This window comes from Cajanus cajan, chromosome 1, assembly GCF_000230855.2.
Source record: "Cajanus cajan strain Asha chromosome 1, NIPB_CcT2T_4, whole genome shotgun sequence".
NCBI classification, from domain to species: domain Eukaryota; kingdom Viridiplantae; phylum Streptophyta; class Magnoliopsida; order Fabales; family Fabaceae; genus Cajanus; species Cajanus cajan.
The window spans coordinates 83,898,224-83,926,100 of record NC_138517.1 but is presented as its reverse complement, the minus strand read 5'-3'; the positions used below and the strand labels follow the sequence as shown (position 1 = coordinate 83,926,100).

The window sequence follows — 27,877 nt, the reverse complement described above, 5'->3', positions numbered from 1 at the left end:
CTCATCTAACACAAACCTAAGCATTCAATGAACAAAACCAATAATCTTATAATGTATGAAGCATTTTTTTATTTTCCAAATTTTAGATTAGTTTGAAAATAAAGAAGAAGAATGGTTAAAACCCTAAAGTAAGCATCCCAATAAAAATTAAGAAGAAGGTTACAACAAATGCAGAACGTGAAAGCAATCTTTAAAAGGTCATTTTTTTTATACATAAAAAAAAATAAAGATCAAACAGATAACTACCCAATCTTCCTCCACCAGATTCTGCACTTGTTTTTGAATCAAGTCCAAGGCAATGATCGAATCAGATTCACAAATGACATAATGCCAATTGCCAACTGTCATTCCAAGCTTTTTGAAGACCATGATAGATGATGAGAAGGTGAAAAGTAGCTATATATGATATCAGCATATTAATTGATAATCTGCCATGTATCCCAGTTCTTTAAAGGGTCATTAAAAACATGAAAGATACAAATTAAGGTCAAACTTAAAAGAGGTAAGTCACAATGTTAAAACAACAACATAAGCAGAGAAAAAAAATCAATATTTTCCTAATTATATTATACTGTGTTTTTTCACATCTCTTGCAACAAATATCGCACAATATTTTACTTGAAGGATAACAATTGAAAGAGGGAGGGGTCGTGATTTTTAAAGATAAAGAGATCAACAAAGAGAAAAATGATTTGGTAATTCGGAAAAGAGATTACACAATACTTGATTAATTATTTTTAAAATATTTGAAAAATTCAAACGTAAAAGTTTAATTTGTTAAATAGTTAAATGATGGAGATAAACTCAGTTTATTACCATCTTAAGTGAGAAAGCTCACTCTGGAATAACTGCACCCAAATATATACATTTTTTTTATTAGAAACCTATTATTCATGTGTAAATAGCTTTATATAATAAATATAGTTATGAGTAGGTCAATAAAGGTAAAACTCGTTAAAATAAATAACTTGTATGCAAATATTGTAAAACTTAATTCCCAATGTTAGGGATTTATATTACTGAGTCTGCAAATTTTGGATATCTAATCTTGCTTGGAGGTGTTTGAACTTCAAACTTTGGCTAGCTTTACACAACTCAAATTATTTATTTTTTTTGCTTAATTACATTTTTTTTACCTCAAATATTATAATTATGTGATTTTAATTTTTAAGATTCTAATTGAGTAATTTTAGTCACCCAAAAGTATCACAATTATATGAATTAAATCTATCAAGTATTACAATTATATAATTTTTTTGACATATTTAAGTTACATGTATTATAATTTTTATTCATATATTAAATAATATATTTATTATTATTAAAATTATTGATACATGCAATTTTAATAAATAAAAACTTGTATAATTATGATATTTAAGTGATTAAAATGACAGAATATTATAATATTTGATTAACTAAAATTACTCAATTAAAAATTAAAAAATTAAAATTATACAATTATAATATTTAAGACACAAGTTACCTATCTATTATATTTCAAAGACAAAAATCACATGTAATTCAATTTATTAATGATAACTTTTCCGCATTGTCTCTCATATTACAAGTTTCATGACTCTGAGGCCACATTAAAACACAAGAAATTTGACATGATATTTAGTTGAAAGTGAAACTATTTTTTTTTTCATCGTAAAAAGGTAGTGTTTTAAATGGTACACTGATTTTGTAACACCGCTCACCCAAAGATAAAAAATAATAATTTAAAGATAAGGTTAACATAGGTTTTCACTCTACAATATATTGTTATTGGAATACAAGGATGTTAAATTAAAAATTATGATCATTACAACTTCAAGCACACAACTTATCTTAAAATTTCCAACAATTCTTTAGTGTACACCACACATTCCAAATAAGTTTTGATGACATTATTATATAATTGTTGATGAAGTAAAAACGTATTTATCCACCTCAATTTCAAAAGAATAATTGAAATACAATTGCAATTTATATTTTTAAGATAATAGTAAATATTTAAAAATAATAAATGATAATTTATTTAATTCTGTTCATCACAAACAAAAAAATGATATTTTTGTGTTATTCTATCCTAATGAAAGAAAAGTTTGATTCATTATATTTTATTTTATTTTATTTTAATTTGATTTATTCCATTCATCCCATACAATTCACTTTTACGTATTAAATATGAAAGATTATTTAACGTTTTTAGATACTTATCTTTAATAAAAATATTCTTAAACATTTTTTATGGACAAAAGAGATTTTAAGATTTCTTTTAATTTTTTATCCATTTTAATTTTTTATATTATATTTATTTATGAATTAAATTTTAATATTTTTAAATAAATTTTTTATATTTAAAAATAATTTTGTATTACATAAGTTATTCATCATAAATCTAAAATATAATTTATATATTTAAAAATATTTATTTATAAAAATTTAATATATACATATATAATTTATTATAAATTCTTATTTTATATAATAAATATTTTGTATGCGCAATACATATTAAAATACTAGTTTCATTAATCCATTCATATCCAAAATCGAAAAATTTAGAGAGATCAAACTTTTTAAATGAATAAAAAAAAGAAAAAATTTTTGTCTATCACATTACATCTATAACAATAAATATAAATAATATATATCCCTCTTTTGCTTTTTATTCTTTTTAAGACAATTATACCCTATAATAAACTATAATGACATGGAAATATATATTTTCTTTATTCTTTAACCACTAATCATCAAAGTGAACTTTCTTATATAAAGAAGTTTTTTTATTAATTCTTTTGTGTAATTTTTTCATTTAACTTTTTTAATTTTTTTTTTATAAATGTGTTTCTTCCTCACTAGTTCAAATAAGGTCAAAATTTTATTTCATCATAATTTCATTAATCCATATATACCTTAGATTAAAAAGTTATGGTCTTTAAATTAAAAAGTTGTGGACCATTAGATCAAACTCTTTAAATGAAGAGGGAGGAAAAATGGAAAACTTTGTCAGTGTAAATGTACCAAAATGCCCCTAGATTGAAAAGGTGTGAACCGTTGGATTAATCTCCTTGGCCAAACATCAATAGGAAATAAACCCCTTGATATGGAGTAAATTACAATGGGAACAACATTGGAACCCAAAAATTGAAGGGGTAATATGGGTAAAATTGAAGGGCAATGCTAATAATAAATAATAAATAGTGATAATATTAATTTGGGGTTTCACTTGAAGGTTTGCAGTTTACTCCTCTTTTTGGTGCGGCATCTCTCGCCTCTCAACTCCCAATTACTCAGCCAGGTCCGTACACATTTCTAAAACCCTTTTTTCTCTATTTTATGGATTTCACCGTTACTCAATTCTAGAGATTGAATTATTTTTGCCCCATGTTGCATGTTCAAAATTGATGACTGCATTCACTTATTCCCCCCCTTGACATGAGGAGCAATGAGTGCCTTCCTTTATAGTAAAGTTGGATTTTTATTTTTTTTTAAATTTATTTTTAGGGGGAGGGTTTGTTTAAGCCCTTTTACTTTTTTTTTTTTATCTGTTGAAAAAAATCGTAATTTTGTGATTTTGGTTGTTTGTATCGGAATAGATTAGGGTTTTGTTTGTTAATTTTCTCTGGAGTTTGAATGTTGCCTCTGTTTGGTGCTGTGATGGGTTTGCAAGAAAAAAAAGTGTCTATTGTTTAACATCCATGCAGAGTGAAGCTTTCAGAGTGTTGGTTTTATTTTATTTTAATTTGTTTTCTCGTTTGTGATGGTGTACTTTTGTAAATGGTCTGGTTTTGTTGGGCTGGTTTTTAATGCTGTGGTTGTACGGAAGGATTTTTTTTCTTCTTGGTGGAAGTTTAGGGTGAAGGAGTGTGTTACATCAGCTCATACAAATCAGGTTTTCCTTAATCCTAAGCAATAGAGTACAAACACTGTAGTTGTAACTTGTAACCATGTTGGATATATATCTGTGCCTGGCATTTCAAATGCTCTTTATTACATTTTACAATTTTTCATTTTTCGGCCAATAGATAGATATGGAAATATCACAATAATTGAAACAATCAAAACATTTTTATTATGTTTATGGTTATTTACCCTAATTCTTAAAAGATTGATTCTCTCTTTAGATTTAACATTTGTTTTTAAATTTATTTTATAGTTTATACTAATTTTATGTGTTGAATTGTAGTCGCGTCATATTCTATAATTAATAAAATTTGTCGTGTCTGTGTAAATTTTTCTGTCTTTATCCGTCATATCCGTTTCCATGTCCCATGTTGTATTTGTGTTTACTAGAGCCTAGGTTAATGGCAATGCTTAGACCTTGTTTGTTACTATTTTCAAATTCAAAAACAGTTTTCTGTTTTCTAAAATCTGTTCAACTCCTGAGCATATTTGACTATTTGAATGTGTTTGTTCCCTGAGCACATTTCTGTTTTCTAAGAGTCTGCCCCTACTCCCTAAGCACTTGAAGAAAGCAAACGAATGGGATGAGAAAACATCTTCAAACTGTTTCTGTTTTTTGTTTTGGGAGGAATTTTCAAAACTAAATAGATTTTGGATAAGAAATTGATTGTTGAGTTGTTTTAGAAAACAAACTTTAAAGCAAAAAGTGAGAAGGGAATCAAACAGGCCCACTGACCGTACTCTCAGTTTGTTTATTTTGCTTGGTCCCAAAAAAAAAAAGAAAGTTAATTGAAAAGAGGGGTTGGATAATACAAAGAAACCACCTTATCTTGATAAATTCTTGCTTGGCCATAGAATAAACAAAAAAGAAAGCTAAATGAAAAGAGGGGGAGAATAATATAAAGAAAACACCTTTTCTTGATGATTCATTCTTTAGCTATTCTGCTGTTTTATGTGATAATTTCTCACACATACAGCTCTAGTGCTCTAGAAAGTGTGTCATGGATTTCTACTGTGTTTGCATTGCTGTTGTCCTAACGAATTGAAAGATTTGGCCCATCGACTGATGCATTAATTTAATGTTTAGAAATGTGTTTGTAATATCAATAACAACTTCATTTTTCAAAGTTATATTTTGCTAATTGTGGGATCTAATAGTTGCAAGTTATACAATATCTGCAGGATCAATCTGAATGTGCGGACTGTAATCTTTTGAGGGGTAGAGTCTTGGAAGATTTATTCAGTATCTGCATTTTGATTTTGGCCAGCCTGTTCTGATTGCAGCTATAAAGTAAATGTAGCTTTTTGTCAGTTTGCTTGGTCATAGCACTCGCTTTCAGGTTTTGAAATCTGGATTTTTGATGGAGTGCAATAAAGAAGAGGCTTTAAGGGCTAAGGAAATTGCTGAAAAGAAAATGGAAAGCAAGGATTTCAATGGGGCAAGAAAATTTGCCCTTAAGGCTCAGCAGCTATATCCTGATTTGGAGAATATCACTCGAATGCTTATTGTTTGTGATGTGCATTGCTCCGCTGAGCACAAATTGTTTGGTAATGAAATGAACTGGTATAAAATTCTTCAAATTGAGCAGACGGCTAATGATACAACAATTAAGAAGCAATACAGGAAGTTTGCTCTCCAACTTCATCCTGACAAAAACAAGTTTGCTGGTGCAGAAGCTGCATTTAAGCTGATTGGGGAAGCTCAAAGAGTTCTTTTGGATAGAGAAAAACGATCTCGGCTTGACATGAGTTTGCACAGGTTTCCAATGAACAGAACCACTATGCCATCTCATCATCAGCAGAATGTTCAGATGAAATTTAATCCTGTGATGCAAACCAGTATCAGGCCCAATTTTACAAACTTCAATCCTCCACAGCAACAGCAGTCTAGGCAGCCATCTAAGCAGGGGCCTAATGGTGTCCGCCCTACTTTTTGGACTGTGTGCTCATTTTGCTCTGTTAGATACGAGTATTATAGGGAAGTTTTAAACAGATCTCTTCGCTGTCAGAATTGCAATAGGCCATTCATTGCATATGATGTGGATATACAAGGTACAACACCAGCAACTAATACAAGTCAGCAAGCTTTTGCTGCACAGAACTATAGTCAGAATCATGGTGCTTTCAAGGTTGGTGTTGGATCTCAAGGTAATTTGCATGCCCGCAGGTCCAATACAGAACCACATCAGAAAAAAGGTCCTACTGCTGATGTCTCTGTAAAGACAAATGAAAAAAAGAGGAAAAGGCGGGCATCAGAATCCAGTGAAAGTTCCGAATCTATAGGCAGCACTGATTCTGAATCTGAAGAGGATATACTCTATGAGAAAGATGTTTCTCCCAGTGTTTCTACTCATAGAGAAGGGAATCCACGTAGATCTACTCGACAAAAGCATAAGGTTTCCTACAGGGAGAATGTGAGTGACGATGATGAAGGAAGTGGATCTCCATCTGGTGCAGGTGAAAATGGGGAGGCAGCTAAAATGAATGATCAGTATGGTTTGGCTGCTGATCTGAAAGATGATCAACAAGGGGTAAAGCAGAAGCAAAACTCTTGTTCTGATGAGAGCTTACAAAATACAAAGGAGGAAATTGTGGAGGTGAGAGGGAAAGAAGCAGTGGGCAGCTCAAAGATAGATAAAGGTTCAGAGCAGTCGACCTCGGAACCAACAAATCAACCAGATAGTTTTGTTTATCCAGATGCAGAGTTCAGTGACTTTGACAAGGACAAGACAGAGGGGTCTTTTGCTGCTGGGCAGATTTGGGCTATTTATGATACTATCGATGGTATGCCTAGATTCTATGCTTTAATCAGAAAAGTCCTCACTCCTGGATTCAAATTGCGGATAACGTGGTTTGAACCAGATCCAGATGGGAAAGATGAATTTCAGTGGTTCCATGAGCAATTGCCAATTGCTTGTGGGAAATATAAACTAGGTATAACTGAATTCACTGAAGATCATTTGATGTTCTCTCATCTGATTTTTTGTGAAAAGATTGACCGCCGCACATATAAATTATATCCTAGAAAGGGTGAAACTTGGGCTATTTTTAAAAATTGGGATATCAAATGGCATATAGATGCAAAATCTCATCGGCAGTATGATTTTGAATTTGTTGAAGTCTTATCAGATTATGTTGAAGGTGTGGGAGTAGTTGTTGCATACTTGGCTAAGTTGAAAGGTTTTGTGAGTCTCTTCTCTCAAATTGAGGGATATAAACGTACATTTCAAATTCCATCAGCTGAGTTATTCAGATTCTCTCACAGGGTTCCATCTTTTAAAATGACTGGTCAGGAAAGAGTTGGTGTTCCCGTAGGATCTTATGAACTTGATCCTGTATCATTGCCATTGAATATCGAAGAGATTGATGTTCCTGAAGATTTAGAAGTAATGGCTGGTTGTTTTCCATCTACTGGGACGAGCACAAGGTCTTCAGATATGTCAAAATTCAAGAACTCCGAGGGATGTACATCTACTGCAAAGGTTAATTTGAAAAGAAGCAATTCAGAAGAGGAGAACAAGGATCCCATTGATCATAATGGTAATGATAGTAGTGCTCCATCAGCTTCAGCCGAAGATGATGCTTTTGAAATTCCCGACCCTGTGTTCTGCAATTTTGATGCTGAGAGGTCTCTTGAAAAGTTTCAGATCGGTCAGATTTGGGCATTTTACTGTGACGAGGATGGACTGCCAAAGTACTATGGTCAGATTAAGCAGGTTAGGACTAGCCTAACTAGCCCAGAACTTGAGTTACAAGTTACTTATCTTACTAACTGCTGGTTACCGGGGAACAGTGTTAGATGGGAAGATAAGGATATGCTTATTTCCATTGGAAAATTTAAAATCAAAGCGGGTGCTCGTCCCTGCACTTATATCAACACCTATTCTGTTTCGCATCAGGTGCACACTGTAACTGATGGTAAGAAGAAGGAATATGAAATTTTTCCAAGGAAAGGCGAAATTTGGGCATTGTATAGGAACTGGACGGCCAAAATAAAACGTTCTGATTTGGATAACTGGCGGTATGACATAGTGGAAGTTATTGGAGAAAATGATTTGTGGATGGATGTTCTACCCTTGGAGTTGGTAAGTGGTTACCATTCAGTTTTTAAGGGTAAATCAAATGAAGGATCACCTAGGACCATGCGAATATTGTGGAAAGAGTTGCTTAGGTTCTCTCACCAAATCCCTGCCTTCAAACTGTCAGAAGAACATGGTGGCAATCTGAAAGGCTTCTGGGAACTTGATCCGGGAGCACTACCCCTTCATTATTTTTCCAACAAATAAAAGAAGCCTTAAACTGAACTTGCGTAGTTCATCTGTATTTATGTACAACTCTTTTGCTGGGAAGCAAAATTTGCTATCCTAAGGACATTTTTGGACTCAGCTTTTTTTAGATGTTTAAATTAGATAAAAACTATACAACAGTTTCTGTGTATATGCAGTAGTAGTTCCTGCATGATCACAGTTGATATGATATTACCTGAGCCCTAAGATATTGTTCCAGCTACCTTGAGGTAAATTGGGATTGCTGATTCTCATTTGCATTCTTTGTTTTGTTTCTCATCCTTTAGAATTTGAGTTGCGTTAAGTGATATGCTACAAAATTAGTATTACTAAAGCAATTGAGTTTAACTAACAACCGCATGTGGGCGCATTTGCCTCAAGTATGCAAGGTATCTTGCACTGTGTGTTTTGTTTTGGATGGTGGCAAGAGCTATGCGATGTATCTTCCCATTATTCAGATTTCCCAAGCTCTAAGGTGGATCTTCCTCTGCCAGTTTCCAGTTTTTAGGCACAAAAATTGCTTTCCTTAGTTTGAAAGTGAAGAAAGATGTTTCCCTGTGACATTTGTTCAATGGTTGGATGGTACTTAACTATAACATCACATCAAACTCTTTTAAGGGTATGTTTGGGAAAAGTGGAATGGGTGAGAAATAGGTGAGGAAGTTAAGAAATAGATGGGGAAAAAGTGAGTGTGTTTGAGAAGATAGAAATAAACAGTGATGGGGCTTACCATTTCTGTTTTCATCGCTGAAAGGAGCGGAAGCGGAAATAGCAACGAAATTAATGTTATTTGCGGTTTAATCGATTAAATTAAAGTTGTTTTTCATACGCAAAACAACTCCAATACAGTATCACGTTATAACGTTTACAATCGATTAAAGTATTACATCATACTCTTATTTTGATATTTTATAATCGATTACAGTATGACTTTAATACTCCTATATCAATCTTTTATACTCCTATTTTGATATTTTTATGATCAGGCACAGTATTGCATTGTACTCTAACTAGGGTTATAGGTCATTTTAGTAGTTTAAAACGGCCCGTTTTGGATTATTAAATATAGGTCTTTTTAGTAGTTTGGAACGGTCCGTTCCAGTTTGGGAATGACTCGTTCTGGGCTACTAAATCACTTTTATTGGATTTCGAGTCTTCGTATAATATATGAAAATCGGGCTATTACAATCTATATAACAATAGACAATAAGGACTAAAAGGTGTATTGTCGAGGAATTAATTTATTTTATTTTGTGAGCTTAAAGGGAGAATTTGAGTTCCTTTTAAACTGAAATTTCAATAATCATCATTTGCTTAGACATTTAATAATCACATTTGTGTAATAACTATCTTGACATTATGTACTCTTGATTACCAATAAGGAAATGAATTTGTTTGAAATAAGTGTCTATTACTAAAATGTAATCTAGAAATTGAATTGACTCTCCCCTTCCTCTTTATTTATAGGCAACATCATGTATTATTTTGCCTATCTAACTAACTAATGTAACTTACTAATTATTTGGTGGCAACATCGTGTCTTGTTTTGTCTATCATGTGGCAAAGGAGTATTTCTTGTGTGGAGAGGTTTGATTAGCAACGTGGGTCTTGATTGAAAAATGGTGTGGTTTTCTGCCCATATTCTTTAGTTGGTAATTCTAGTTACCATATTTTATTTGCTAATTCTAGTTACCTATTTATCGAGGTGAGAAATGTTTGCACATTTTGAATGGTGATCCTTATCGACATTATTTGCATTGAACAACAAGATACTTATTTATCAATTGTTATTTGTTAAATTTAATTTTAATACATATTTAAAAAAATTCCAATGATTAAAAGAGTTTTATATAATAATATAAATTATTTATAATAAATTTAAAATATAATTTTTATAGAAAAATATTTATTATTTATAAATTTGAATTACATAAAATAAATATTTATATTTATATTAAAATAATAAAAAAATATAACAATAAAAAAAAATTAATATTTAAAACTTAAAGGGGTTGTTTCGTTAAGTTGTAATTTTTGTTACCAATTTTTTAACAAAATATTTAATATTGTTAACTTACTAATAAATGCGAGAAATTGTTCGACATAATATTTATTCCCCGAATACATTCATGTTACTCTCTTCTCAACCAGATTGTCGGGATGTCAGGAGATTTTTTTGAATTAGATTATGTTCATGTTCTTCGAGAAGTAAATCAAGTAGCTAATAGTTTTGCTAAGTTAGGATTAACTTTCCCTGAAGGAGTGCATTATTTTAACTCTCCGCCAAGTTGGACACATTTTTTATTACTAGCAGATAGACCTGCTATTTTTTTCTCTCGTGGATTCTATTTTATTGTTGGGAGTTTAAGCCCCCTTATTAATAATAATAATAAAAAGTTTGATAACAAGTTTGATCAATTACCTGAAGAAGGTTTTATATCTTATTAAAAAATGTGTTAGTAACTCAAAATAAAATAAAAATTAAAGCAACATTACTTTTAAATTATATTTTTTTAAAGATATTTTGGATTTAAACAAAGAAAAATATCTTGATTGGTTAGTTGATTTAATATTATATTTCTTAAAATCATTTATCTTCTATATTATATTTTTTAAAATTATTTATATTGTTTATTTTAAATTATTATTTTTTTCACTTATTTTGTTTTAAATATTCTATTTCTTTAAGATTTAAAGTATTGATTTATTTATTTTGTTAAATTATAAATATTAATTTATTTAATATTTGATAGTTTACTAACATGTTAAATCTATATATGTTTTGATCAAAACATAATTTTAATGACTTTATTATATTAATTTTTCAATAGTTTACCAACAAATATAATATTTTGGTTAAGTTTGGTAAATTCTAAAATTTGTTTAATTTGTTAATTTATGTATTGTATTTATGATAAAAAAACAAATTATTTATGCAGGAGAAAACTAGAAAAAGTAGAAATCATTTTGTTAAGTTGAATATTCAATTTCTTTTTTATATTTTTAATTATGTTTTATCTATTTTATACATTTAAATATAAAAATTATAAAAATTATTTATAAATTTTAAATGTTAATTTTGATTATGATAAAGTCAAAATTGTTATTGAATAACAAAATTTTTATGTTATTTAATATATTTGGTTTAATTGATAAAAAAATTATATCTTTAATTTAATTAATGTGTTTTAAGATGAATTAAAAACTTTAATTTTACCTTTTTTTTCTACCATTTTTGATTTTAAAATAAACAAAAAGTATTAGTATAATATACATCATGTTATATAGAATACGATAAAAAGTAGTTTTATTTTTTAAGTTAATGATCATATTTTGTGATAAATATATTCATTAAATTGAATCAAATTAACTTCAATTTCTGAGAATTTAAAAATAAAATTGAATGTTTAATCAAAGTGTTTAATATATCTATTAAATAAATAATTAAAATAAATAATATTTTAAATTAATGGAAAAATTTATATGTATTAATAAGATTAGCCCAAAATAAAAAAAAAGAAACTTTTAACAGAAAATTACAATATTAGAATCAAATCTTAATCTTTACGATATTAAATTTAAACAATGACCAACAAATTAAAATTAGTATTCATATAATTAATTCATTAAATTTTATAAGTAACAAAAATATTTTGAGTTTAAAAATAGGACTTGTTCAGTTTTATGCTTAAATTAATCTTATATATTAAACATTATAATTTTTAATATTATTTTTAACTTATTCTTAATATTATTATATTTTATATTTATTGATGTTGTTGATATTTATTTATATAATTAATTAAATATTATTTCATCAAATTTATTAAAATAAATCGTGAATCGTGCTGTTCTAAATTTTCAATTATAAAAAGATTTGGCGGGAATGAGTGATGCTTTCTTCGCGAACCCTTTAAATTTGTTCGAAAACAAACCCTTTACTTTCTTAATTCTATTTTGCTTTTGAATTTTCTTTTTCCTCCATTCCCGAAAGCAAAAGGGGATCTTTCTTTCCTAATTTTAATTTATAGCAAGAAATGCGACGGAGGGCAACAACAAATGTTCGCACCAAGTGATTGCAGAAATGATTGAAATGGGTATTGAGTATTCAAATATCGTCGAAGCCATAAAAGAAGTGGGTCTCTCTGTTCCTAGTGTTGTGGAGCACATCCTCAACACCCCCAAGTTGCAAGAACGCAACAAGAACCCTCTCAGAAGACAACCTTTGCGCACGTGTCGTCTAGTTCGGAGTCCAAGATATTCGACCATTTCCACTCCAATGATGCCCAAGAACACACGGAGGATTTCCCTGATCCCATTCCATTTGTGCTTTCAGAGCCATTTCAAGTTCAAGATTCGGATGTTGCATCAGATTGGGAGCGGAAAGTTAGCAACTTGATGCAAAAGCATTTTGGGTTTTCATCCTTGAAGAGTTTTCAGAAGGAAGCCCTCTCTTCCTGGGTTGGTCATAAAAACTGTCTTGTACTCGCTGCAACAGGATCTGGTTTTGTTCTTTAATTATTCAATTTGCGCCTTACCACATGTTTGGATAATTTTTTATTGAATCATTTTTAAAAAGAGAAAAATAGAAAATGAAAATAAAAATAAACTTTCCTATAAACTAAAACTAACTGATGAATGAATTCAAATAAGATTTTGAAGAAGTTAATACAAAAGAACTTCTATAATATGGCTTATGTATAAGTTAATTTTAATTTATAAAGAAATTTATTTATTTTTACTTCTTAACTTGCTACACTAAAAGTAAAGAGATCCTTACTTACTAGGTACTATAATTTTTGTGCATTAATTTATAATTATGTTTTTGGCACAGGCAAGTCTCTATGCTTTTAGATTCCTGCAATTGTTGTCTGAGAAAGTGGTGGTTGTGATTTCGCCCTTGATAAGCTAACAAAACATGGAATCAGTGCTTGCTTTCTTGGCTCGGGGCAACCTGATGATACTGTTGAACAGAAAGCAATGAGAGGCTTGTATAATATAGTTTGTCTGCCCAGAGACAGTGTTGAGGTATGGTTTGGAGCCTTGATCTGCCTGACCAGTTTCAATGAATAAAAGTTGATCTTGAAGTCCATCGCATGTCTTAGAAGTCGGCTTTTTGACTCTTTTAATGTTTTGTAACTACAATGCAATGTTTTGTAGATTGATTCAACCACTGCAAAAGCTTGCAGAAAGCCGCGGTATTACTTTATCTGCAATTTACGAGGTACATTGTGTTTCTAATCTTGTAATCGTGTCCTAGGATGTGTTTAAAAAATAATTACGTTTAATTCAACAGGGTTGAAAAAAAAATTACATTCACGAATTTTTATTTTCTACATTAGAATTTAGAATGTGTTTTTTTTTTTAATATGATTTTAAATTGGTATCAAAATACATCATCGGTGTCCGATTTGAATTATGCTACGTACTAGTTACTACTCATACAAACAGCTGGAGTACTACCGACTCGTCTCACATGCACTCACTTGAAGATCATTAATTAATTTTAATTGATCTTCGGAGTGACAAGGAAACAAAATAAGAACAACCTATTACTCACAATAGACTAATTAAATCAGTTGATACGACAGGTCAGTTTGACTTTTTTACTTGATTTTCCTTCAAGTATTTGCTACATCTTCAGATAACAATTTTACTACCAATTAATTTGTTACTTTGAAAACCGTAAACCCCCACAATCAGTAGCAACTTGATATATTATTTATTTATTTATGAGAATTGAACTCAGTACAAAAACAATTTACGACACTCACGCATCATTTCAACCAATTGACTATACTTTCTTGGTATATCGTAAAATATATTTTAACATTTCTTTTGTTTTTAAAAATTCTGTATTCTTTAAATTGGCATAGCTAAAATGTTTCTGTTTTCCGTTAAAACTACATTTTGGGTTTATCTGTAATCTGCTGGATTGCATGAAACCCACTGGTTTTGTTCCGTGATGGAGTCATTAGCTCAGTTTATGCATTATTAACATTATGAGATTTGCTTTATTGTGAAAAAGTTTATCCAAACATGCCCTTACAAGAGAAGAAGTTTGAGGAGAAAATGAATTGAACTTCTCCTATAAGCAAATTAACTATTGTACTTCAGATTTTGGAGAAATTACATGGGAAGAGTTTCTATAAAAGTGAATTAGATGATTTTAGCTTATAGGAGAAACTAAGTTCATTTTAGTTTTATTTTCTTCTTCAATAACTGTTTATGAGAAAGTATAAAAATAGGGAGTAGTGATAAGTGATAATTCTTTCAGTTGGATGGTGATTATTGTTAGTTATGGTTTACTTGTTTTTAGGTACTCGAACTTTTCAGTGGAAGAAATTAAGAGGATATGTCCTGCTTGCCGAGGTATATGTAATTGCAAGACTTGCTTGCGGAGTGATACTTCGATAAAGTTATTTGAGTGTTGCTAGCTTAGAAGTCAATGAGGCATGCGGTTGAAGTTTAGCATTTGTAATTTATTTTCCTGTTTGTGAAATTTTGGTTTTGCTGGGATTTAGGTTCGGATACGAGAGATACCTGTTCTCGATAAGTTGCAGTATCTCCATGTGCTGCTGTCGTCGGTGCTTCCAGTAGTAAAGCAGATCCACCATGAACGGTGTTTTGAAGTTGAACCTGAAAAGAAGTTGCGTGGTATGATTCATTTTAAGATATAAGTTTAAATATGCTTTTAGTTCCTCAAACTAAGATAAATTTATTTTTAGTCTCTTAAATTTAAAATTGATCTGTAATTTCAAAAAAATATGTTTTTAGTCCTTATACTCAATTTTTTTAGGGAATTTGTCAAATATTGTCATACAAAATTTACATACTAGTGTCTAATATAACATTAAACACATTACTATTCCAATTTTTACTTCCAGTTCCAGATGTGTTATTAGTGATTTAAGGGATTAAAACAAGATTTTTAAAAATTACATAGACTAAAAAAAAATAATTTTAAATTTGATGGATCAAAAATAAATTTAGCTTAAATTTGGGGGACTAAAAACACATTTAAGCCTAAGATTTATTTGGATTTGCTTCCAGCTTTGTACTCTTAGTGGTGGTTATCTATGTTGCTTTGCTTTATGTGTGGTGAACAAGTATTTGATGAAGTTTTCAAAATGGTTTCCCTCTCAGGTGCTGAAATAGATCTTCCAAGGATAAAATTGAACACAGATGAGCAGATGTGCTGGTACGTTTATAACCAATTTCATAGAATTGTTGGTTTTAGTTAGTGCGAAGCATTATGCATATGTTCCTTATTCATGGATAGTATAGGGATCATTAATTATTTTGATTTGTTTTCTTGCAGCAATTTCTGTAGGATACCTATTACTGATTATCATCGTTGCTGTCCAAGTTCTCATATGATTTGTGCCTTAATTGCTGTCGAGATCTTTGAGATGCAACTGCAAACTGCAATAAAGAACCCCAAACAGAGCAAGCAAAAACTTCTGATCGAAATTTATTAAGTTTCCTCATTGGAGATCCAATGACAACGGAAGTATTCCATGTCCCCCTAAGGAGTATGGTGGATGTGGTTATTCATCATTAAATTTAAGCCGAATTTTCAAGATGAACTGGGTTGCAAAGTTGGTGAAAAATGTAGAGGAAATGGTTAGTGGCACTGGCTGCAGAATTAGTAATGCTGATGGTCCACCAGAAACTGGGCTGAATGCTCTCAGTCTTTGCCAGTATTCTCATAGAGAAGCTAGTGATGATAATTATCTTTATTGTCCAGCATCTGACGATATCAAAACTGATGGGATTGGAAATTTTAGAAAGCATTGGAAAACTGGGGAGCCCATTATTGTGAAGCAAGTATTTGATGGGTCATCCATTTCAAGCTGGGATCCAATGGTCATATGGAGAGGGATTCTAGAGACAACAGATGAGAAAGCGAAAGATGAAAACAGAATGGTTAAGGCCATAGACTGCTTAGATGGGTCTAATGTACACATCTATACCTTAACCCTTTTTAGTGATTGAGATTCTGTTGGTTTTATCTATTTCACTGTGTTTTTGGTTCATAATTTATGCTAAATTTCTCTGCATTATGGCTGCATTTTATTATTTTTATATTGACAGATTGATATTGAGCTCTCTCGATTCATGAAAGGATACTTTGAAGGGCATATTCATGAAGATGGTTGGCCACAGTTATTGAAATTGAAGGATTGGCCTTCACCTAGTGCATCTGAAGAATTTCTATTGTACCAAAGACCTGAGTTTATCAGCAAACTACCTTTACTTCAGTATATTCACTCCAAGTGGGGCATTCTCAATGTTGCAGCTAAGTTGCCTCATTACTCCTTGCAGAATGACGTAGGACCCAAGATATATATATCTTATAGGATTAGTGATGAACTTGGTAGAGGTGACTCGGTGACAAATCTCCACTTTAATATGCGTGACATGGTATGTTACTTTATCCTCATTATGTTTTTTATAGTTTGAGTTTGAATAAATGAAGTCATTATCAACTACTTTATGGTATTCTGGTTCCTAGACACACTGCAACTTTTTTATAATCTTTGTTCAAATTTCAAGTGTCTTAAGAATATCATTTGATGCTTCACTGTTAACTTATGTTTGGTTATGTATTTATCATGGTTATGTAGATGAGTAATTGAGGTTTCTTTATAATCTGACTTCTCATATCAATAAATGCAGGTTGACATTTGTAAATAATTACAAATTGTTAATGATAAGTGTTTAATGACAATTTATAATGTGCTATTTGAATTCAAATGTCTCAACATGTGGATTGGTTACCCAAACTCTGCTAGATACTTTGCATTTGTGTTTAATATTTTAAAGTTCTTTCCCTCACTCGCTGTCTCTAGCGCCGCCCCCCCCCCCCCCCCCCCGCGGTCACCCTTTCCCGGTCTCTCTCTCTCTCGTTTCAGTTGGGTTCTTCTCCCATCGAAGTTCAAATGGCCGCAGAGAAACAAGAGTATGACGATACAAAGAAGCCAAAGAACGGCCGCAGAGAAACAAGAGTATGACGATACAAAGAAGCCAAAGAACACAGAAAAGCGTAAGTAGAACCTTTAATAAATGGATGGTACCTCTTCCATCTCTCTCTTTTCTCTTCTTTACCTTGTGACTATTTTCCTTCTTTGATCTTGCTTTTCTCTTCTTTACCTTGTGATTGCTTTTTCTTCTTTGATTTTGAAGTGAACTCGATTCTTGTTTCTATGTTTTCTGATTGTCTCTTTTTTTTTCTCGTGTTTGGAGTGCTATGAGAGACTGGATCCTTTACTGTCCTTATTGCTGTTTTTGATTCCTCTTTCTGTGTCTTGGTTCTTTCTTGAACTTGCGTTTTCTTGTTTTCAAAACAGGTATTTATCTTTTTTTATTGATTTTGATTGCATGCAAGAACAAGAATGATGACAGAGGATACAAATCTGACATATGCAAATTTGAATGGTCATGATTTTGAATGCATGCAAGAACAAGAATGATGACAAAGGATACTAATTCGCTATATGCAAATTTCAATGATCATCAATACACAAATGAATAACTCCCCAGTCATTTTAATTGCACTTATATTCATAACTGTAGGAATTGGGTTCAAGCTTTCCCTAGCCCATTTTTGTTGTATTTCAGGTGTTGGGACTTGGGGTTGCTGGCTAGGCTGGTGTGTAATCTTGCATCTCGACAAGAAGTGTGTTGTTTCTTCTTTGGTGAATTCAAGAATTGTTTTCTGTCACGTGAGTAATTTGAAATTAAATTTAATTTGCAAAGTTCATGATTAAAAGTTACTTAATTATATGAGTACTGATGACATTTTTGTTTTTTTGTAGGTTTAATTTAATCTGTACTGCTTTTTCTACAAAATGACCGGAGTGCTCATTTCTGGAGATATCTTTGATCTTCAGGTGAATTACTTTCTAAACATATGTATGACTAACTATTTGCCTCTGTCCGTTATTTTCTGGCTCTAGGCTATGAGATTTGGTCTAAAATAATCAAAGTTTTTCAACATTCATGAACAATTCAATGTTGTATCCCTTCTTGATTTAAATTGAAAAGCTCTTCATTTTCTAAAGTTGTAATTTTTTACCCATCGAAACTCAAGAATACCATTCTTGTTGAAATTCTTGAATGTGTATTTTATTCTTTTTTTTTTTGGTTGGTTGTTTTTAACCATATTTATAAAATACATTATTTCTAGCCTCTAATGTATTTGGTACATTCTATTTTCAATCTTTTTGTTTATTTCCTAAGGTTTTGTTCATATAAATGTTTTTATTCCAATTTTTTTGATTTCTTTTATATATATATATATATTATATTTTATATTTATATATAATGATAATGATTTTATATTATGTTTCGTGAATTTATTATATGTGGGTATAACCGCATCAGCATACTTACCTTTGATGTTAACAAGGGAAAAAGAGAGGGATAAAGTGTCAATAATTTAAATCCGTTTTAAAGTTGATTATCATTTCAAACTGGTTTTAGAATTGTGATTATAGTTTTCAACTAGTTTATGATTTGAAATATATATTAAAACTAGACTGATTTTAAAATTGATTTTGAACCGTAAATTGATTTTTAGGCCAAATTGGTTTCACAAGAATTTAAACCATCAATTAATTTTAAACAGATTTAAAAATAATATACAAGTATGCATTTAAGATAAATTTGAATATCATTTATTTTGTTAAAATTTGTTTAAAAAATTGATTTATGATTTTAACCTAGCTTTGAAACTCAACCGGATTTCTAATCATAAACTGGTTTTAAAACCAATTTTAAACCTGATTTTGAACATCCAAACAAATTATTTTCCCAATTAGAATGAACAATGTTGGAATTGCTCAATTAGCTTGATGGTTTCAGTAGTGATGACAGAATTAAGACTTGTCTTTATTTGTTATTGTCTATATGTTTTTTCTTGATTGATGCGATATAAATAAGTTTCAAAAATTTTTGCTGTCTGTGGTAAGTCTCATGTTTAGGAGCTGGTCCCGTAATTTTTTATTTTTATAGCATTTTATTTTAACACATTTCTTTTACATCATGTTAACATCTCGAATATCAATATACTAGATTTAACAGTTGGCACTAAACTTACCGGATTTTGTTCATTTAGACTATGTTATTCAATAATCATTTTCATTTATTCTTGTCAATTGCAGGTTATAGCAGTAACAAACTGTGCAGATATTCTTTACCCCGCCCTTATGCCTCTTTCAAGACTTCCTAAGATTTTGTTCATATAAATGTTTTTCATCCAATTTCTGTCATTTCTTATATATATATATATATATATATATTATTTTTATATAATGATAATGATTTTATATTATATATCATGAATTTATTATCTGTGTGTATAACCAGTTCAACATACTTACCTTTGATGTTAACGGGATAAAAAGAGGGATAAAGTGTCTACATTTTAAATCCGTTTTAAAGTTGGTTATCGTTTCAAACTGGTTTTTTTAAAACAATTATAATAAATTTTAGTCTTAAAATTGATTATAGTTTTCAATAAGTTTATGATTTGAAATATATATTAAAACTAGATTGATTTTAAAATTGATTTTGAACCGTAAATTGATTTTAAAGCCAAGTTGGTTTCACAAGAGTTTTAAACAGATTTAAAAATAATAAACAAATCTGCATTTAAGATAAATTTTAATATTATTTATTTTGTTAAAATTAGTTTAAAAAACTGATTTATGATTTTAAACTAGCTTTGAACCAACTGGATTTCTAATCATAAACTGGTTTTAAAATCAATTTTAAACCTGATTTTGAAAATCCAAACAAATTATTTTCCTGATTAGAATGAACAATGTTGAAATTGCTCAATTAGCTTGATGATTTCAGTAGTGATGGCAGAATTAAGGCTTGTCTTTATTTGTTATTGTCTATATGTCTTTTCTTGATTGATGTGATATAAATAAGCTTCAAAGATATTTGCTGTATGTGGTACGGAGGCATAATAATTTATATTCTGAAATCTCATGTTTAGGGTTGGCCCCATAATTTTACTTTTTTTTTTATGACGTTTTATTTTAACACATTTCTTTTATAGGTTAGCATCTCCAATATCAATAAACTGATTTAACAGTTGGCACCAAACTTACATGATTTTGTTCATTTAGACTATGTTATTCAAGAGTCATTTTCATTTATTCTTGTCAATTGCAGGTTATAGTAGCAACAAGCTGTGCAAATATTCTTTACCCTGCCCTTATGCATTCTGGGCCATAGGATCGTCAATTGAGTTTCTGCACCCAATTGAGGAAGTGCTCGGAATCTACAGGTTTAGAGTCTTCAAAATTTATCTGCTGACATATTTTTGGTACAACACATTTAGTGACTGCTATCACTTTGATATTCTAGATCTATTCAAGGAAGGATGAATGTTCACCCTGATGTTAACTTTGAAGAACTTGCTCCTTCTGGGTTGAGCCTGGCATGTTGGGTTTGCGCTGTGATGCAACTGAGGTTTGTTTTCTTTCGATATACAACAACATAAATAACTTAAAAATCAATTTTTGTAAAAGAAAATGAGCACCACTCCAAATATAAGGGGCATTAATGGGTTAATAAATAGTGTTAGATACAATACATTGTTTGAAATTTATTGAACACAATAAATCTTAATGAGATGCAGGACACATCGAGATTTATGATTTTGAATAAATTTCAGAGAATAATAAAAAGTGTTCGACACAATATTTGATATTGTTTGAAATTTATTAAAAATAATAAATCTTAATGAGATGTGGGAGTCACCTAGATTTGTAATTTGTCAATGAATTTTAGCTATGAATAGTGTTAGATAAAATATTTGATATTGCTTGAATCTTATTTGATATTGCTTGAATCTTATTTGATATTGCTTGAATCTTGTTGAAAATAATAGTTACACAAAAATGTTGCAGGTTGCTTGAAAATTTATTAAAATAGTAAATCTTTGTGAGATGCGAGGGTCCCTAATATTTGTAATAGTTAATGAATTTCAACTATGAATATTGTTAGACAAAGTATTTGATATTGCTTGAATCTTATTGAAAATAATAAATCTTTGTGAGATGTGGAATTGAAATTTATAATTTTCAATAAATTGTAGCTAATAATAGTATTAAGATAAAAAATATAGGAGTTTATTGAAAATAATAAATCTTAGTGAGTTGCGGGAGTCATTGAGATTTGTTATTTTCAATAAATATAAACTATTATTAGTCTTAGACAAAAAATATTGGAGATTGTTGAAATTTATTGAAAATAATAAATCTTAGTGAGATGCGGGAGTCACCAAGATTTATAATTTTTAATGAATTTCAAGTGTGAATAGTATTAGACAAAATATTTGATATTGCTCGAATCTTATTGAAAATAATAAATCTTAGTGAGAAGAGAGACTCACTGAGATTTATAATTTTCAATAAATTCCAACTATTAATAGTGTTAATATATAAAAATATTGGAGTTTATTGAAAGTAATAAATCTTAGTGAGTTGCGGGAGTCATTAAGATTTGTAATTTTCAATAAATTTCAGTTATTAATAGTCTTAGACAAAAAATATTGAAGATTGCTTGAAATTTATTGAAAATAATAAATCTTACTGAGATACGAGAGTTTCCGAGATTTATAATTTTCAGTGAGTTTCAAGTGTGAATAGTATTAGACAAAATATTTGATATTGCTTGAATCTTATTGAAAATAATAAATCTTAGTGAGAAGCGGGAGTCGCCGAGATTTATAATTTTCAATAAATTGCAGCTTTTAATAGGGTTAAGATAAAAAATTATTGAAGTTTGTTGAAAATAATAAATCTTAGTGAGATGCGGGACTCACCGAGATTTATAATTTTTAATAAATTTCAAGTGTGAATAGTGTTAGACAAAATATTTGATATTATTGCAATCTTATTGAAAATAATTAATCTTAGTGAGAAGCGGGACTCACCGAGATTTATAATTTTCAATAAATCGCAACTATTAATAGTGTTAAGGTAATTGGAATTTATTGATAAATCTTAGTGAGTTATGGGAGTTATTAAGAATTGTAATTTTCAAAAAATTTCAGCTATTAATAGTCTTAGACAAAAAATATTGGAGATTGTTTGAAATTTATTGAAAATAATAAATCTTAGTGAGATGCGGGAGTCACCGAAATTTATAATTTTCAATGAAGTTCAAGTGTGAATAGTGTTAGACAATATATGATATTGCTTGAATCTTATTGAAAATAATAAATCTTAGTGAGAAGCGGGAGTCACCGAGATTTATAATTTTCAATAAATTGCAGCTTTTAATAGGGTTAAGATAAAAACTATTGGAGTTTGTTGAAAATAATAAATCTTAGTGAGATGCGGGACTCACCGAGATTTATAATTTTTAATGAATTTCAAGTGTGAATAGTGTTAGACAAAATATTTGATATTATTGCAATCTTATTGAAAATAATTAATCTTAGTGAGAAGCGGGACTCACCGAGATTTATAATTTTCAATAAATCGCAACTATTAATAGTATTAAGGTAATTGGAATTTATTGATAATTCTTAGTGAGTTATGGGAGTTATTAAGAATTGTAATTTTCAAAAAATTTCAGCTATTAATAGTCTTAGACAAAAAATATTGGAGATTGTTTGAAATTTATTGAAAATAATAAATCTTAGTGAGATGCGGGAGTCACCGAGATTTATAATTTTCAATGAAGTTCAAGTGTGAATAGTGTTAGACAATATATGATATTGCTTGAATCTTATTGAAAATAATAAATCTTAGTGAGAAGCGGGAGTCACCGAGATTTATAATTTTCAATAAATTGCAGCTTTTAATAGGGTTAAGATAAAAACTATTGGAGTTTATTGAAAATAATAAATCTTAGTGAGAAGCGGGAGTCACCGAGATTTATAATTTTCAATAAATTGCAGCTTTTAATAGGGTTAAGATAAAAACTATTGGAGTTTGTTGAAAATAATAAATCTTAGTGAGATGCGGGACTCACCGAGATTTATAATTTTTAATGAATTTCAAGTGTGAATAGTGTTAGACAAAATATTTGATATTGTTGCAATCTTATTGAAAATAATTAATCTTAGCGAGAAGCGGGAGTCACCGAGATTTATAATTTTCAATGAAGTTCAAGTGTGAATAGTTTTAGACAATATATGATATTGCTTGAATCTTATTGGAAATAATAAATCTTAGTGAGAAGCGGGAGTTACCGAGATTTATAATTTTTAATAAATTGCAGCTTTTAATAGGGTTAAGATAAAAACTATTGGAGTTTGTTGAAAATAATAAATCTTATTGAAATGCGGGAGTCATTGAGATTTGTTATTTTTAATAAATATCAGCTATTATTAGTCTTAGACAAAAATTATTGGAGATTGCTTGAAATTTATTGAAGATAATAAATTTTAGTGGGATGAGGGAGTCACCGAGATTTATAATTTTCATTGAATTTCAAGTGTGAATAGTGTTAGACAAAATATTTGATATTGCTTGAATCTTATTGAAAATAATAAATCTTAGTGAGAAGCGGGAGTCACCGAGATTTATAATTTTCAATAAATTGCAGCTTTTAATAGGGTTAAGATAAAAACTATTGGAGTTTATTGAAAATAATAAATCTTAGTGAGAAGCGGGAGTCACCGAGATTTATAATTTTCAATGAATTTAAGCTATGAATTGTGTTAGGATGAAAAATATTGGAGTTTATTGAAAATAATAAATCTTATTGAGTTGCGGGAGTCATTAAGATTTGTAATTTTCAATAAATTTTAGCTATTAATAAATAGTGAATTGTGGTGGTTAACAAGATTTGTGATTTTTAATAAATTTTAACTAATAATAAATAGTGTAAGGTAACAAATAGTTCATATTTGGAATTTAATTGAAATTCATATCTTAATGTCAGCATATGTGTGATGTTTCTTTGTGTCAATGCATTTACTTACTCATTCCTTAATATTTCAGTCTTTTTCACTCAATTTCATTTTCAATTATTCTATTTGTATTTTGTTTCTCATTTATATTTTTAATTTTCAAGAAATACAACTTTTGAACCTTATTTATTTATAATTTATGCTAGAATGTATATGCATCTACACAGTTCATTTGTCTCTGCACTATTTCCTTCTATAATGATTGTTGCCTATATAGTTTCTATGTTGCTATTAACAAGGTAGGACCAGATGCATACTATATGGAACCAACATCATGTAACAATGATGTTGGTGAGATATATTAAAGAATCTTTTTTGCTCTTATAATAAGAAGACTTCATCTCCTTCCACAAAGGTTCTTCTTTTTTCTTTCAAGAATTATTCTTTTTATCTTGATTCACCTTTCTGATTCCTTTTGATTCTTCACAGGTCAACAATAGTGTTGCTGCCTTGGAGAAACCATGCTAGCAGCCAAAAATCCCAACAAATAGAGGAATATGTTTATTTTGGGTAATAATTATGTTCATGTTGTAAAATAATTACAACATCTTTTTGTTGCCACAGCTCCTTGTATGTTGTTCTCCTTGTTGGCACTTAGAAGGCTAATGCAGTGCGGCCAATGTTGAGGGCTTTATTCTTGGGTTCCTCATAAAGATTGTCTTGTCCTCGCTGCAACAGGATCTGGTTTTGTTCTTTAAGTATTCATTAATTTTGCCTTAGGACATGATTGGATAATTTTTTATTCAAACACTTTTAAAAGAGAAAAATAGGAAATAAAAATGAAAATAAACTTTCCCATAAACTAAAACTAACTCATGCATGAAAGAAAAGATTTTGAAAAAGCTAATAAAAAAAAACTTCTACGATATGGCTTATGCATAAGTTAATTTTAGTTTATAAAGAAATTTATTTCATATTTACTTCTTAACTTGCTACACTTAAAGTACTGCCAAAGAAGTTATACTAAAGACCCTTGCTTACCATGTAGTGTAGCTTTTGTGCATTTGTTTATAATTATACTTTTGGCACAGGGGAAGTCTCTATGCTTTCATATTCCTGCATTGTTGTTTGGGAAAGTGGTAGTTGTGATTTCGCCCTTGATAAGCCTCATGCATGACCGGTGTTTAAAACTAACAAAGGTGAGCTCTAATTCCCTCTATTTATTTCAATAATTTTAGCTTGTCAGTTTGGGATAACTTGACTGCTTAAGTAAATCCCTGAATAATAACTTTTTTTAAAAAATCACAATTATTGAAAAAATAGTTTGAAAAGACTCCTCTCTCTTGTATATGCTTTTGCTTGATTATATTTTGGTACGGGTGCATTTGTGTGCAAGATGAACAGACTACTCGGTTTGTTAGGGACCCAAGGCTTGACTCCTTTGATGCTTGGTTACCTTGCCTATTTAAGAAGAAATTTGGCCAAGACTTTTTTTAAATCCTTGTTATCTTAAACGGCCTTTTAGGTTGTTAGAGTATTTAAATATGTCTTACCACTACTAATGTTACTTGTTAGAGTATTTAAAGTGCCTTTTGGCTTGATTAAAGGTTCCATTGCAAAGTAAGGCTTCAAATTAAGCTTTCAGGCATAACCATCCTTTCAAAAAGACTGTTAGGTAAATATGTTAAGCACATCATGTCTGTTTAAGGCAAAACACATGTGAACAAGTGTATCAACTATCAAGTGATTTATTTTCCATCCTACATACTTGTATGAGTGTATCAATTGCTTATTTTAACACAGATTTATCTATCATCAGACATCTTTCTGTTTTAATATTTCATAAATTATTAAACCCTTTTTTCTGATTGTAGTTGAGAACAACTTTGTGGAGGCAGAGCTTAAAATAACCATATCAAGAAATGTTGTATACCAAGGCAAAACAAATATTGTTCTTGGTATGAAGCTTGCATCCTTTGTTCAACCAGCATATGGCTAATAAGGTTTAAGTATTGTTTTCAATTTGCTTTGGGTATCTTAAGTTCAATTTGACATGATGTTTAAGGTAATGACACTTATCTAAAGTGTAATATGTAAAAATCCTTGTTCATGTAGAAAATTTGGTTTGGTTTTAGTTAATATATGGTGTAAGTGCCCTTTTGGTCCCTATAATGTCATAACCTTTACCTATTAGTTCCTACAATTAAAAACATTTCATTTTAGTCCTTTACAGTTAGTGTTTTTGTTTCTTTTTAGTTCTTATAGTTTCATAAATTTACCTTGTAGTCTATATAACAATAGACGATAGGGACTAAAAGGAGTGTCCTTGAGGCATTAATTTTATTTTATTTTGTGAGCTTAAAGGGAGAATTCCAGTTCCTTTTAAACTCAAATTTCAATAATCATCATTTGCTTGGACATTTAATAATCACATTTGTGCAATAACTATCTTGAATCTTGTAAAATAGCTAAAAACCTAGAAACTTCAACATCTGAATGTTGTGTACGTAATTGTCATCAAATAGTTTAATTGATCAGAACTTAATTTTATTGTAATCTATACTATATTGTAGTATTCCCAGCATTTCTAAATTTTTTTCTAGTAATTTATCTATTTATCTATCAAAAGAAGAAATTCATTATGATTTTTAATGATTTTGGAGGATAATAGTTATCCTTAGTGTAAGTGAATAAAAAAAACACAACGACAAAAAAAATATGTCATAACTTTCATTTCCTCAACATATTTGCTTGGAAATCTCCTTTTTAAAGGACGTGCTTTGCACTACATGTTACAGGAAGAAGAAGTCAAATGCCTAGTCTTAGCTAATTTGCAATTAAATTCTTTTTCTAGGTTTTATATAGTTCTCACATACTTGAATGTCGAGTGTCTTCACTATAAATATATGATAAACAAACTAACGTAGGCTTGTGTACTAATATCACAATTGATTATGCAGCTCTTGGGAAACATCATGCTACTATATAATAGGATTTTTTCAATTGTCATATTATAGTGGTATTCTTTTTCTTCATAACTCTAAATTTTATTTCTTAATTTTAGCCCTTGTCTTTTACTTGAATTTCCTTTTTTAGTTTTTGTAGATTTATTTAATCATTGTTCATGCTCATTGTAGGATGGTCACACGATTTATTTAGGTAAAATCTTTGACTCCAAATTTAAATCAAAATTAGATATTTGAGCATTTGTGACTCAGTACGTGGTAAGTGAGTATTTTTTTTTTTTGGTGAATTCAGGAATTTCTTTTGTCTTGTGGCAAGTGAGTAATTTGAAATTAGACTACTGCATCAAGATTTTTTTACTATTGCCTCATTCAAAAGTTAATTGAGAAGTGTATACTAGTATTCAAAGTTATTTAACTGAGTATTTTTGGCATTTTTTCTGTAGGTTTAATTGAATCTTGTGTTACTTTTTTTTTCTACAAAATGATTGAAGTGCTCATTTGCAGAAGGATATTGTTGACCTTGAGATAAATTACTTGTGAAGTTTTTGTATAAATTACTATTTACATACCTGTATGACTAAATACTTGTCATTTGTTTGTGTTTCAATATCATTTAGATGTAGGCCCCTTGATTTGGTCTAAATTGGCGAAAGTTGTTGCAATTACTAGTTTATAGTCCCTAGCATGCCGATCTGAGGTTTGATGTATGCATTATGGATGAAACTGATCAAACAACACTACCAATATGCTTATTTGTTTTTTTCATTTATTTTATATGGCACATGTGATGCTTCTCGTTGTGCTCATTGTTTACACTATATATATATATATATATATATATATAT

The 27,877-nt window shown here is 29.8% G+C and overlaps 1 protein-coding gene and 1 pseudogene across 2 annotated transcripts; both read left to right on the top strand.

Annotated features, from left to right (window-relative positions):
* The first annotated feature begins 3,142 nt into the window (after positions 1-3,142).
* On the top strand, positions 3,143-8,443 carry LOC109803532 (uncharacterized). Its single transcript, XM_020365146.3, has 2 exons — positions 3,143-3,289; positions 5,077-8,443. The coding sequence occupies exon 2, from the start codon at positions 5,256-5,258 to the stop codon at positions 8,178-8,180; it is 2,925 nt and encodes a 974-aa protein (XP_020220735.1). The 5' UTR covers positions 3,143-3,289; positions 5,077-5,255; the 3' UTR covers positions 8,181-8,443.
* Positions 8,444-12,138: 3,695 nt separating this feature from the next.
* LOC109803856 (E3 ubiquitin-protein ligase JMJ24-like) lies at positions 12,139-27,787 on the top strand (annotated as a pseudogene). Its single transcript, XR_014430091.1, has 15 exons — positions 12,139-12,641; positions 13,015-13,208; positions 13,341-13,404; positions 14,500-14,552; positions 14,705-14,837; positions 15,327-15,381; positions 15,502-16,142; positions 16,278-17,229; positions 17,805-17,908; positions 18,002-18,076; positions 20,370-20,484; positions 20,565-20,669; positions 24,556-24,636; positions 25,158-25,265; positions 25,941-27,787. The product of XR_014430091.1 is annotated as an E3 ubiquitin-protein ligase JMJ24-like (transcript).
* The last annotated feature ends 90 nt before the right edge of the window (positions 27,788-27,877 follow it).

Excerpts from the sequence above, each read along its gene's own strand:
- LOC109803532 (XM_020365146.3), top strand. The coding sequence starts at position 5,256 with ATGGAGTGCAATAAAGAAGAGGCTTTAAGGGCTAAGGAAATTGCTGAA.